The sequence below is a fragment of the Uloborus diversus genome, chromosome 8, assembly GCF_026930045.1.
Source record: "Uloborus diversus isolate 005 chromosome 8, Udiv.v.3.1, whole genome shotgun sequence".
NCBI lineage: Eukaryota > Metazoa > Arthropoda > Arachnida > Araneae > Uloboridae > Uloborus > Uloborus diversus.
This window is the reverse complement of record NC_072738.1, coordinates 138926944-138940330: the sequence shown is the minus strand read 5'-3', so window position 1 is coordinate 138940330 and position 13387 is coordinate 138926944. Positions and strand designations below refer to the sequence as shown.

Genomic DNA, 13387 nt, shown 5'->3' with positions numbered 1-13387 from the left:
AAAAATGTATATCCTATTAGCAAGCAAACGTCTTCGTTCCCGATCAGGAACATTGGCGTTAACTGCTATACAAAACTGGCTGTTTACACTGCTTGGTAAGTTCTGTTATGTGATTAGTGAAAGCCTCAGAATTGTAAACAACCCCTGTTGATGCATGTAAAAGCAGGTGGGTGACAATTCAGCCTTTCATTCTTCCCCTTTATGCCCCCTTCTCCAGTTTTAGTGTGGGAGTGATGTCGAAAAATCGCTTTGTATATAGAAATGAAAATGTTTACAGCTCTTCTCTAACACCCCGCCTATGCTACAATCTGTTGGCAATAAATTTTCCTTTCTTGTCACATGTCACACCCAATCAATGATTTTCTTTTTTTCCTCTCCTTGTGAAAGTTTTGCTCTCTGTTTTGCTGGAAGTAATAACGGCAGTGTAGCTAAGTCTTTAAAACTATGGGTTTTGAGTAGAGACGTACCGAGTAGCACTTTGTCCGAGTACGGAGTACTCGTCCTTTCACTACTCGGCCAAATTACCAAGTGCCAATTATGTTTTAAGAAGAACCACCGACAACCATGTGAGGAATTTTGAACTTATTGGAATAGTAGTATAGACCTCCTTGTCCATATAATAGTTTTTAAAACTAAATTCCTGCTGAAATTTAATTGCGCATTATATATACATCTTTGTTTGTGTCAAAAATTTTACAAAAAAATTATTTTTAAAATTAAAAATAAATAAAAGGTATCATTAATCAAGTTGGAATTAAAACAAATTAGTATACCAATCAATTATAGTTCTAGTCCGCCAAACATAAATAATTTTTAAAAGCAGATAAAACTAATGTGCAGGAACACTGCAGACACGTGTTTCTGCCTCTCACCCCCCCCCCCCCCCCCACTCCGTTGCAAGGAACGTCTTTTTCAGTTCATAACATGTGAGCTAAAGAACGTAAAGACATTCGACAAAAAAATCTGACTTTTGTCGGATGCCTTTAAATCTACGAGCTCCCATTTTGTGCATTGAAAAAGGAATTCCTTGTAATGCCAAAACACGTGTCTGCAGTGTTCCTGCACTGTGCTTTTAACGTTGTTTTATTTCCTTTTATTTTTTAAGCAAAGGTATTTTTACATTTTTTATAACTAATTTTTGTTTGTAGCAAAAATCCATTTTTAATATAAAAATTCCATATTTTCTATACTTACCTTTTTTGCGTAATTTTTAATAAATAAGTTTTATTAACTTTGGGGACATTAAAATAAAGATTTATTCCACTGAAGCATTACAAACTTCATTATTCTCAAAATTTAAATTTGACTTATAAATTTTAATTGTAAATGATTGCAGAATATAATGCTTGCTCTTTTTTATATAAATTTTAGTATCTGTCTTGGACAATATTCAATTTTTTGCAACTACTTGGTATTGGCCAAGTATCTGATCAGAATTTGGCCGAGTACCGAGTACTCGGCAAACTGGCCGAGTAGGCAGAGTACCGAGTAGTTACCGAGTACTCGGTACGTCTCTAGTTTCGAGGAAAAGTTTTTAATTATACAAGAAGCTATTGAATGCTTTCAGGCCTTATGTGACACAGATGAATAGGCAGATTCTGTTATAGACATTTGTAAATTACCCCCAGATGAACTCTTTGTCTGCATCAAAAACTCTTTCAAAAGCTAAGAGAATTAGAAAATCACCAAATGTTTCAAATCACAAGACAAATGTTTATGCTCCATCAACATCAAAGTCTTCCAAAAGCTAAGAGAAGAAGAAAATAATCTGAAAAAAGAGATTTTGGTACTGAATTCAAGAAAAAATGCACTTTTCAATAAAACTTTTAGATACTACAACTAATAAACTGTGCAAGACTTTCCCAGAATTAGTAATATTATCCCCAGCAGAAATTTTCCTGAAGTTTTTACCAATGGAATATTTAGATCATTTATCTAAAATGATAGAAATTTATGCAATGCAGAAAAGAGAGGATGTGGATAGGAAGTATTGGACAATTTTTCGGGCTGCAACTCTTCAGCGGTTATCACACTGTTCAAGCCGAAGACTTGTATTGGAGCACCTTTGAAGATTTGTGCATTCCAATTATCGCTTCAGTTATGCCAAGAAGTCGGTTCTGAAAGTTGAAAAAAATTTTCACATTATTGATTCAACTAAATTAAAACCAGGGGATAAATTAGGGAAAATTTCTTTTTTTTAATGAAAAGCTTTAAAAAAATTGTCAGCAGTTTAGATTTTTTCATACAAAGCTAAGCATTGATGAATCCATTGTCCCATATTATGGCCATTATTTGGAAAAATGTTTATGAAGAGTAAGCCCATACACTTTGGCTTCAAAATCTGGATGCTTTGTTCTGCAAATGGTTTTCCATACGCAATGAACATTTAGAGCGGAAAGAGTTCTGAAGTAAAAAATCTTCCTCTAGGTTCAATAGTAGTGTTGAATCTTTTGTCGGATGTGGAAAACCCCAATGAACATGAAATTTATTTCAACACATTTTTTACGTCTTATCAGCTAATAGCTGATTTGTAGGAATTTTTTTTTAAAGCAACAAGCACAATTCAGGATAAAAGAACAGAACATTGCCCCCCTCCCCCCCTAAAACCATCAAAGGAAGTGTCCAAATGTGAGAGAGGTAAATTTGATGTGATGGGAAAGTATATACGTGCCGATGGAATGATAACGCTGTAGTTGCAATGCATCAAATTACAGTACACATGAACCTTAGGGTGGTTCAAAAAACTTTTTTTCAGCTGGAGCCTATTTTTTTTAGACTTATTAATAGCATTATGCTATAAAAATTTTAGCTTCTTACTCAAATTTTAAGAGGGTTCTCAATGACTCCTTAATTTAACATTAGACGTAGCATAGAAAATGCTACAAATTTAAAAGCATTTTATTTCCCCAGCTTTTTTTTTTTGTAAATAATTATTTTATGGCAATATATGCATATTGCATTCAGTCCCCAATTTAACCAACCTCTATTTAACAAATTTCCCGATTTAACAAATTTTTCTTTTTCCCCTAACTAAAATGAAAGCAAAAACCCCATTTACCGAATAATAAACCCCGAATTAACAAATTATTTTAACAGCCAAAAAAAAAATAATTTTGCTAATTTGAGTTAGAAAATATTGGATTGTTTTCCAAACATTGTATCCATATTGTCCGAAATAGAAATACTTTTCTTGGAATCATTCAGCAATTTTTGAAGGGCAAGGGGGCAACTATTGTCCGTTTTTTAGAAGAAGGCGCTTCACCACACCCCCTCAAACACAGAGTTCCATTTTACGTGGGAGTGATCGGCACGCAATCCACGCGCTTCTAAAGTTGACAACCAGACAGCTTAACTAGGGCTTGCATTTTAATGTGCAAAAAAGTCTTAAGTGTCCTTTACATCACTTGCTTCACTTGTTTGTTGTCATTTTAGTTATTCTTACATTTTAAAAACTGCCGCTTTTACAACAAAATGCTATAATCTGAATATACCTTCTGCCGAAACCAGCAAAATAGAATCATCGGATACCAAGTGACGAGGGAGGTGTCAAGTGCCTTCTTGTAAAAAACGGACAATAACGAATATTGATTTTGATGCAGGAAAGCGATAGTGAAACTCCTATTAAAACTTACTTTTTCAAATGCTTTCTTGCTTTATGTAGCCTGGAAACCATTATGTGTATGCAGTCAACCTGGAACTCCTGAACATTACGTTTTCAACTGTCCTCTTACCAGCTCTTTCCATTGCACTTACAATCATAATTTTTCTTTTTCCAAAAATATTACACAAATTCTATCTCATCCAGTTATATGCACGAATATCCATAAAATAATGTCACTACTCATATCTCAAGCAAAGGACTTTAAATATCCAGCCTAAAAACTTTCAAAATTGCTGTTTTTATTGTATTTACCAGCCATCCCAGTCTTATTTAGCTTCTTCACTTATGTACTTTGTTCTTTTTATTGTTTATGATTTTATATTGGTTTCTGTAAATATCAATGGACAGTAATGCAAAATTAAATATAATTATCAGAAGAACATTTTTTATAAGGCAATTTGCTTTTTGTAAATTTATTACCTATTGTGGTCTACAGTTATTGTTTGTAGTTCAATTGTTAGTTTAGATTTTTTTTCCTCTGAATTATTTTTGCTTTTATGTACAGTAAAACCTGTAAAGATGACAGCTATTTTTAGCAAAGAATTAGATCTATACCATATAATTCAACCTTATATAAGTTGACCACTAAAGTAGTGCACCGCAAGTGGTCAACAGGTTTTACTGCATTAAGTTAAAAGTTTTGAATGAATTTGTTTATAAAAGAAGCATTGATTTTTTTCCTTATTTTTATACATATTTTGATTTTTTTTTTAAATTTGAAATTGAAGTGAATGTAACAAATAGTACCTTGTATATCAAGCGTTTCTGCATCAAATTCAAAACTGAAGCTATAGCGAGCGTAAAGCATAATCGATAAAGAAACCTTATGAAAAAAAACTTAATGTAACACGCCAGTGTTCCCAAACAGGAACATGCCCAAAATATTAGATTAATTTTTTTTTTTTTTAATTTCTTCTTGCATTGTTTAAAAGGATCCTAAGAGTCCCATTTTTATGAAGCAATTCAATATTTTACCCTAAGGACGTAAAGCGGCGTTTAAAGGGTTAAAATAGCTTTAATCTTTCATCCCATTTTTGATGTGGCTCAAAGTGACCCTCAATTGCTTCGAATTGGACTGACTACTCATTTTAAATAAAATCAATAATGTTTTTTTCTTAATTTTGGATAAGTATTTCAGAGTTTTTTTTTTTTTTTTTTCACACAAATGTTTTGTAATGTTTCCTCTTGTTATGCTTTGACTTAATGTATTCAGAACTCATAGTCCTTCTATGTTTCTTATATTTTTACAATTTGTCAGATATTCTCCTATATTTTCTTACTACTAACTCCTATATTTTTTTCATGGGACCTTAAATGCTGCCTAAAAATGCAAAACCTTTGAGCCATTTTTTTCTCCATTTTCCCCTGCACTGTGCACTCTTACCCTTTCTAAAAAGAAAAAGGGTTTTTTTTTTTTGCAAATGCCTAAAACGGTCAAGTGAGAACAATAAGTAATTCGTTATTGCTCAAAAAAAAACCCTTTTTTTTTCTGGAGCAATTGATTTTTTACATTTTAAAATTGTATAAAAATGTTCAATATTTGAAGATGTATGAAATCTTTGTTATTTTTTCTTTTTAACAGAAAAAAAAATCTTGTTACATGTATTTACATACATGTGTGCACATATATATGCACACATTAACTGAAGGTTATGAATGGTGACTTAAAAATGCCATTACAGTGAGCTCCGGGTAGTTGCATCAGCTGCTTTAATGAATCAATTCCTTAGAAACAACGAAATCCAGCTTTAACATTTAAAAATTGCCAGATATTTGAGTCCAACACCGCTTAAATGAATCGAGCGTATGTGACTGACCATTTTCCACAAACATGTGATGCATTAGAGCAGTTTTTTTTTCTATGAATAGTGAAACGAAGGGGAGGCAGAAGGTTGCGCACTTTACAGTGACGGTTTTTTGCAGGAAAAGTCCAACAAAACCAGTGAGACAAAGAGAGATAAGGAGTCGACAAGACTCCTGTGCTCTCGGCTTTTTCATTATTAGTGTTAGCATTGAAGCAATGAGGTACCAATACCAAGGTCTAAAAGTGGATTTATGACGTTAAAAAAATGAATGTATACATATACATATATATATATATATATATACAGGGGTGGATTGGCCAAGTCGGCTAGTTGGGGATCCCCGACTGGGCCAACCACCGAGTGGGCCACCTCAAGCATTTTTTTTCCTTGAACTTAATACATTTTAAACTCACATAACATTCTTTAAAGTATCATAATAAAAAAAAAAATGTAATTCGCTAACTATGTGAAAAAGCGTTTGGAAACAGGTTTTTTTTTCTTTTTCATCTTAAGCAGGGACCAAAGTAAATAGCCGAAGTTCACACGTGCGTATGCTTTCCTCTCTTATCAACTCTCTCTCTCTAGTTTTTAGAGCTCTGGGAGCCGTGCTGGCTTCCGCATTGAAGAAACGAGAGGGGGCCAGAAAAATTGGGGTCCGACGAGGCCTGAAAGAGGGCACGGGACATAAATTTAACGGGCCCGGGCGTTAAAAATTTATACTTGTACAGGTATTAATAAAAAATGAAGGGGCCTGCACCATTAGACAAAGCGGCCCCATCCCAGCTATAAATGCGTGGGCCATGCTGTGGGGGAAAAAGGGACACCTGTTGACCCGGTTCCGAGCCTGAAGGAGGTCCGATCCGAGATTTTTTAAATGAGGGGTGAAATATATGTAGGGACGTATGGATAAACAAGATAAAGGTGAGTCTGTAAAAGCCATTTGTGACGGTCCCCAAAATTTCCGTGCAGTCTCATAGTATTCACCAGTTGTGACAGATTCAACTAAATGCTGTCAGTTGGCAAGATATTTTATTGGTCTATAGTTAATTATGGCTATACGTGACTTTTCATCTCAGAATCGCAAACGGGAAAGCAAGTCTGGACTACGATAAACTGAATCTGTAGCAGGACAAAATTTCGACTTAGAAGAGAGAGCTCCTGAACATAGGCAGATTTAGGACTTAATTCTAAGGGAGGGGGAGGCGGAGGCAAGGTTTCAGAGTTCATTTTCAGAATTTTGATTTTGAAATTCACGGGAGGACAGCAGCCACTTACCCACTCCTTATGCCGTCGTACCAAACAAAATAGAAAGTAATATTTCTTAGACTTCGATTGCAAACAGTTTTCCCTGGGAAACCTCTTTTCCTTGTCTAATATTGCCAAAGAGAACTTTAGAATGTGTTTTAAGAAGGGAAAACTCCTAAATTTCCATCTCCTTCCCGTAAACTCATCCAAAGAAAATTTGTAGTGGCGTTTAGTCTCATTGTAAAAAATTTGAGAACTCCCAAATCATCTCCCATTTTGAGAACCCCCAGCGTCATAAGCGTAGGTCTTATAGCTTAAAAAACATTTCCTAGTTAGAGCAACCACCTCCTCCTCTAACATGTCAACATGTATCCCAAAATTGCGTTTAACAACTTCATTAACAAAACTTTCCGGGGACAGTCCCAAATGCGTTTTTAAGGCTTCAAAAAGTTCCAAGGGACTATCTGCAAGCCAAATCATTTCCCTTGCCTTACTACCAAATGTAGCCTAAATTGCGTTTAAAAAAAATGTCTTTTGAAGTTGCGTCTAAAATGAGATACTGAACCCAGTGTCAGTTTGGCATGGATTTCAAAATATTAAAAATACTCCTAGGTCTGCTCCTCCCTTAAAATACAAACAATCATTTGGACGCTCCTGATACTCAGAGCTCATGATAAGTATATATTACTATTTCATGTCCAACTTGAGCGCCAATTAAAGGTCTTTATGTCATTGGTATCTTTCGCAATTGCGACACCAAAATTCCAAAAAACAACCAATAATACCGCTGCCATCAGTCCCACAGGTCTGCTTCTAAAATATTTTTCACTTTGCTGTGTTGCCTTCCCCCCTCTTACTGCCATATGTCTACCAATGCCCAATGCTTCAAAAATCATAGCTTTTTCGTCTTTTGTCGCAAATTCCCCCCCCCCCCCCCCAAAACAAAATCACGGCTACAGCCTTGCCCGATGATTCCCTGTTCCATTATTTTTACCAAGGGTAACCTAGAATTGCATTTTTAAAACTTCTAATTTCTTAGAATGTCTGGGAAGAGCCCTCCACATTCTATTGAAAACAAAGATAGACTAAAATAGACTTCAAATTTGAAAAAAGAAAAAAAAAGTTAAGATAAAAAAATTGTAGGGGAACCCTTTTTCTCTCTCCTCAACTTTAACGAAAATTGTGGTTTTTGACATCAACTTTGAAAATAACGCTTGAAAGGGAACTATATAGAACCCCTTCTCCTGATTCTTTTCTCCTTGGGCCCATACAGATCAACCAATTTCGAAAAAATTCTGATAGAATAATCTGATTCCTCCCTTTCCTCGCGTCTTTCCTATGTTGCCAGTATAGAAGCCTAAAGATGTGCCTTTTCAGACTTATATTCATTAGTATCCTTCTTTGAATGTGTCAGTGTTAGCTTTATTTTACGTTCACACTTTTCTTTTTTTAGAACTTTAAAACTTGATTTAGAAACTTAACAGAAAATAGGAACTAGCGGTAGTTTAATACCTGTGCTTGACTCGGAAGAATCGAGAACCGGTACCGGTTAGTTTAACTTTTTAAATTTACAGAGGTGGGCCAAAGTACTCTTTTGCCGGCTGGGTCAAAGCCACCCAGTCCGCCCCTGTACACATATATATATATATATATATATATATATATATATATATATATATATTTACCTATTTTTAGCAATCATTAAGAGATGCATTTTTCAAAGCACATAACAAAAAATTTAATTTTGTAATTGCTATTTCATACTGTTTTATGATAAAATTCTTTTAATAATCAGAATGGATATTTTGATGAACAGTATACTTCTAATGATATCTTGGTTGACTAAAAATTAATTTTAAAGTTCTCTTAAATTGTATGTAGAATTCCACGTTTAAAAAAAAAAACATACATATACACACGCATTTTTGCTTCATTGAATCAAAATTGTTTTAAACAAACATGATTCATAAGAGAGGTGGTCACTGTAGTTATACTTTCTGATGATTTTCCAAGTGTGCTCCAATGGTTTACTTGCTTGTTTGAGTGCTTTCACTTTCACTGATTCCTGTAGGTTCAAAAATTCATTTGGTCTGATCTGTTACTCATCACATTGCTATGACTTCGTGCAATGTAGAATCGTATTGATAATGGCACTGTGTTTTTTTTTTTTTTTTTTTTTTTTGTGTGTGCACATGCTCCTACATTCTATATTTTTTTCAAAATTCCTATTTATTTTTCTACCAAACTTCTATATTTTTCTTTTTAAATTCCTATATATTTTTCTACCTCACTCCTATTTATTTACCCTTTTAAACTCCTATATATTTTTTTCCAACGGTGTAATTTGCTAAAACTTATGATGTGTAAGAAAGTACGTACAACCCAAAGTACTATTCTAAAATGATGATGATAATAGAAATAAATAGACATTATTTTTAACATGTTTCTAGATATTCCTCTATGTTCGTACTGTTTTAGTATTTGTTTTTTCCCCCATTACTGGTTAATCTCAAAAAAAAAAATAAATAAATAAATAAAGTATAGTTATGTTGTTCAAGTAAGCATTTAAAAATTAATATTGTCTAACAAATTTTTGTGTTTCATGTGTCCAAACTGCTGTATTCTTCTCATAATTTTCATTCTTTTTCTTTCTGGTTTTGGCTTTTTTAAATTAGAAATATCTGTAGTGTTATCAACAGTTATCAATATTTGTTGAAATTTCAATGTGCATTCTGTTTTACAAAAAAATTCATTGGAGATTACATTTCAAGAACTCCTTCATATACTAGTTCTACTTTATTTTGATCTCTTGTCCTACATTCTTAATTTATTGTGACGTCTTTATCCGTAGGTATTTCTGCAGGCAGGACGTCTTTTTCGATCTCTGCAAAACCATTCATCTGATCCTGACTTGTGTCCAGGAGTTTTAGGTTTGTGTCTGATTCTTCTTACAAATTTCTTTTTCTTTGTTACCATAGTACTTTACTTTCTCTAAATAATCCTGTGGGTTTTCTTGATTTTGTTGAATATCTGTCGACCTGAAGTAACAAGGCAAAGCTGAATTTTCTACTTGCCATCTTTGATTTTGCAAGGAGAGTAAAATTGATTTCAATCTTCACCTCAAATTTTCACATGCCATTTTAATCTTTAATGTATTTATGTTATGAAGAAGAAACTTATTATTTTGTTGTTGAATTTTTCGGTTAGTGACTTAAAATAAGGAATTAATTAAAATTTATTTCAGCCCAATGAAAAATAACATTAATAGAAAAAAGTAAGTAAAAAAATAAAACTGATATGCTTTTAATTTGCTTGTTACATTTTATCTTTGATGTAAAAAAAAAAAATAATAATCATAAAAATAAAATTAGCTTATTCAGGGCCCAATACAGTCTAATTTTATTATTGTTCTTTGATTACTTTTAAAAAATCATGCAGTGAAATGGGTACTTTCACAAATATAATGTCATAAAATCAGTCCTTTCACAAAAATAATTTTGAAAACATTGTCCCATTCACAAAAACAATTCTGAAAATTAGGCACTTAAAAAAAATAAAAAATCTGCATTTTAAAATGTAAATTTTATTTATACTCATAAAATAGAATATTAATTTTATTTATATAAATATCATATGAGTATTTAGCAGTAAGTTGCCACCCTAAGCCAAAGCTAAGGCAGAACTACATGCAGTATACCAGACAGCCAGGTTATCACATCCTGAGACTGCAGTTTCTTTCTTATCAGAACTCAGCAGTCTGGATTAGTGAATAACTAAGCTGTAGGCAGATGTCATCGCATTGAAGCTGAGAGTTCCAACAAACAGGTCGACAAAGTGAATTTATCTCGCCAGCGAGTGTCCGCAGCACGGTGCAGTTCAACACCTGAATTGAAGGCAAAGCTTGGGTATTTAGCAGTAACTTACTGCTCATGGTTTGACATGATTGCTGACATGCCATTTTTGTGAAGTTTTTTTTTTTTCTTTTTTTCACAAATAACAGTTTTAGTTTGCTTAGCCCAAGAACAAAATTTTTAGAACTGGTGTTCAGTTGGTATTTAATACTTGCCTATGTACATTCTGTTCTGCCTAAAACCCTTGTACAGTAGCCACTACTTATGAAATCACTGGATTATAAAATCAGCCGCTTTTAAAAATCAAATATGCAAGGACAGAATCATTACAATGCCAAAACATGTAAAAACCATCCTTTAATAAAATCACTATCACAATTTTTTGAAATCAAGCTTAGGTAGATTATTTGTTAAAAATTGAAAAAGACAACTATAATATGTTACAAATTGTTGCAGACATAATAAATTCCAAAGTTATGTTGCACAAAAAGTTGAGAAATTGTTCTCGGAAGATAAGAAAATTTCAGTGTCATTTTTTCTATTTTCAGTAGATGTTAGAAAAACGCTTTGTGGTTATACGATGCACTTCAGAATTAAGAGAGCGGACAGAATGTTAAAATTTACAAAAGTTTTTATAAACATTCAAACAGTGTCGAATCTTTACTTAAATTCTTTTAATCACACAACACCATCAATAGTTTAAGACCCTTATGTAAATTTTAAAAACATACTTCTTGATTCCATAAAATGTCAACTGTATTTTAAAACACTTTAAATTAATTTTAATAAAATGATTCATTTTAATTTTATTTATTTATTTATCGTTTTTTGAGTACTTAAACCTTAAAACATTTAAATTTTTTCAACTGCAGAAATGCTGGTTTATAAAATCAGCCGCTTTATAAAATCAAATGTCCTCAGAATGAATGATTTTAATAAGCAGTGGGCACTGTACCATACTACTCTACGCACAGAAAACTGTTCATTTTATTTATTTATTTATTTTTTTGGTGAAGTGGACAACACATCTTAATTATACGTTAAAATATACGATCAGCTGGCCAAAGTCTCCTTACCATTATTATAATTATTAACTTATTGAAAGCAGCACTATTTTGAAAACTAAACTTACCTGTTATAAAGTATATGAGTAAAGTGAAACAAATGTCATATCATTTATTTTAGGGTTAAAAAATTGTATTGTTTCTCAACATTTTTTTCTTCTATTTTCGACTATCTTCAGCTCATATCATTTCTTTTCTATTTCAGTGTGAAGTCGGTGTAGCTGTAGTTAAAAACGATGGGAATGTGCAACATGAAAACAAGCTGAGCTGCTGTGTAACTTATTGTAAAATGCTAGTGAGAAATAGTCTGCAAGAATAGCCATTACATCATAGAAATAGTTACAAAAAATAGAACATTTCTTTTGTTACCAGATATACCAACATTTTCTAACAAACTGCTGTCTTAGATTAATAATGCGCTATGAAACTAATATAATAAAATTGAGCTCTAATATATATATGTATATATATACATATATATATACACACACATTTATTGTTTTGTATTTTACTTTTGATTTTCCAAGTACACACATGTTATACAGCTGATGAAAATAATTTAAGGAGGCATAGCTGTAGAGCAGGTATGCATAAAAATGCATCTTCTTCAACAGCACTACAACCTGGTGCAGGCCAAGGCTTTCTCTGCTTCATCCAGGCGGTACGACTGCTACGTTTTCCCACCTACTTATTCCCAAAATCTTCAGACCTTTTTTTACACAGTCCAACCACCTTGTAGCTGGTTGCTATCTTCTCCTAGTACCTTCAATCTTTGAAAGGGTTAGTTTTTTAACTGGGTCCAAGTCTGACCGTCAAAAAATGTGCCTCAGCCTTCTGATTCAGTTGAAATTAATAACTCTCAAGATGTTAGGTTGAAATGTTGGGTAAACAAGGAGCGAAAATATTTCACTTTGCCAAACTTGCACCCATGACACGGTTCTTACACTTTTAAAAAACTTTGGAAACTGCTTGAAAAAAAAAGTTTTATTTTCAAGCGCTTAAAAAATGTTAAAATGTAACTTTAATCCTTAATTTTTTCCTTTTATTTGAGTTTGTCCTTTTTATTTTAAAGAAAGTTCTAATTTAATTTTTATACACCAAAAATTCAATTGCTTTTTTAAACATTGTTGCATTGAAGGAATTGTCTTGTTTAAAACTTCAACTGAATTTTTACAGTTGATAACTCGTTCATTCAAAACCTGACTTTTGGAAATTTGCCAATATTGAGCTTGTGCCTGGTCAAAAATTGCATGTAGTATTTGATGTTTCAATCTGTTTGCATCTTATGAGTTTTTCAGTTATTTTTAAAGTTGAAAGCCATTTTAATGTTTGCTACATTAAATCTGCTTATTTTGTTTAATATTTTAAGGTTTTTTTAAAATTCAATTCAAGTTATTAAATTGTGGACCACGGCAATCAGCTCCTTTATTTACCGAATTTGCATCATTAAATATCGACTTTTAAATCTCACATTACTGAAAACAATGTATTAGATACCAAATTTCTGATCACATTAAAAAATCAAAAATCACATTTTGCATAGAGCAAACAAGCATTTTGAAAATATTTCACCATATGTTTCCTGATAATCAGGGCCGCCGCTACAAGCAATGGGGCCTGGTACCAGTTTTAATTCCTGACCCCCTATGACCAACCCTCCCTAATGGGGTCAGTCAAAAGTAGTCCTTTTAGTCACTGAAATTGATAGATTAAGCAAAAAAAATAACATGCATCCAGAAAATTCTTTCATTTTTTCCAACA

The 13387-nt window shown here is 32.8% G+C and overlaps 1 protein-coding gene across 1 annotated transcript in view; it reads left to right on the top strand.

The window, feature by feature from the left end:
• LOC129227472 (ataxin-2-like protein) overlaps nucleotides 1-12111 on the top strand; it is a gene marked incomplete at its 5' end in the record, with an annotated part of 50814 nt that extends 38703 nt beyond the window's left edge. The window contains 2 exon segments of the mRNA XM_054862040.1: nucleotides 9563-9641; nucleotides 11832-12111. Of these exon segments, the coding sequence (XP_054718015.1) occupies nucleotides 9563-9615 (53 nt within the window). The 3' untranslated portion in view covers nucleotides 9616-9641; nucleotides 11832-12111.
• Nucleotides 12112-13387: the final 1276 nt, after the last annotated feature.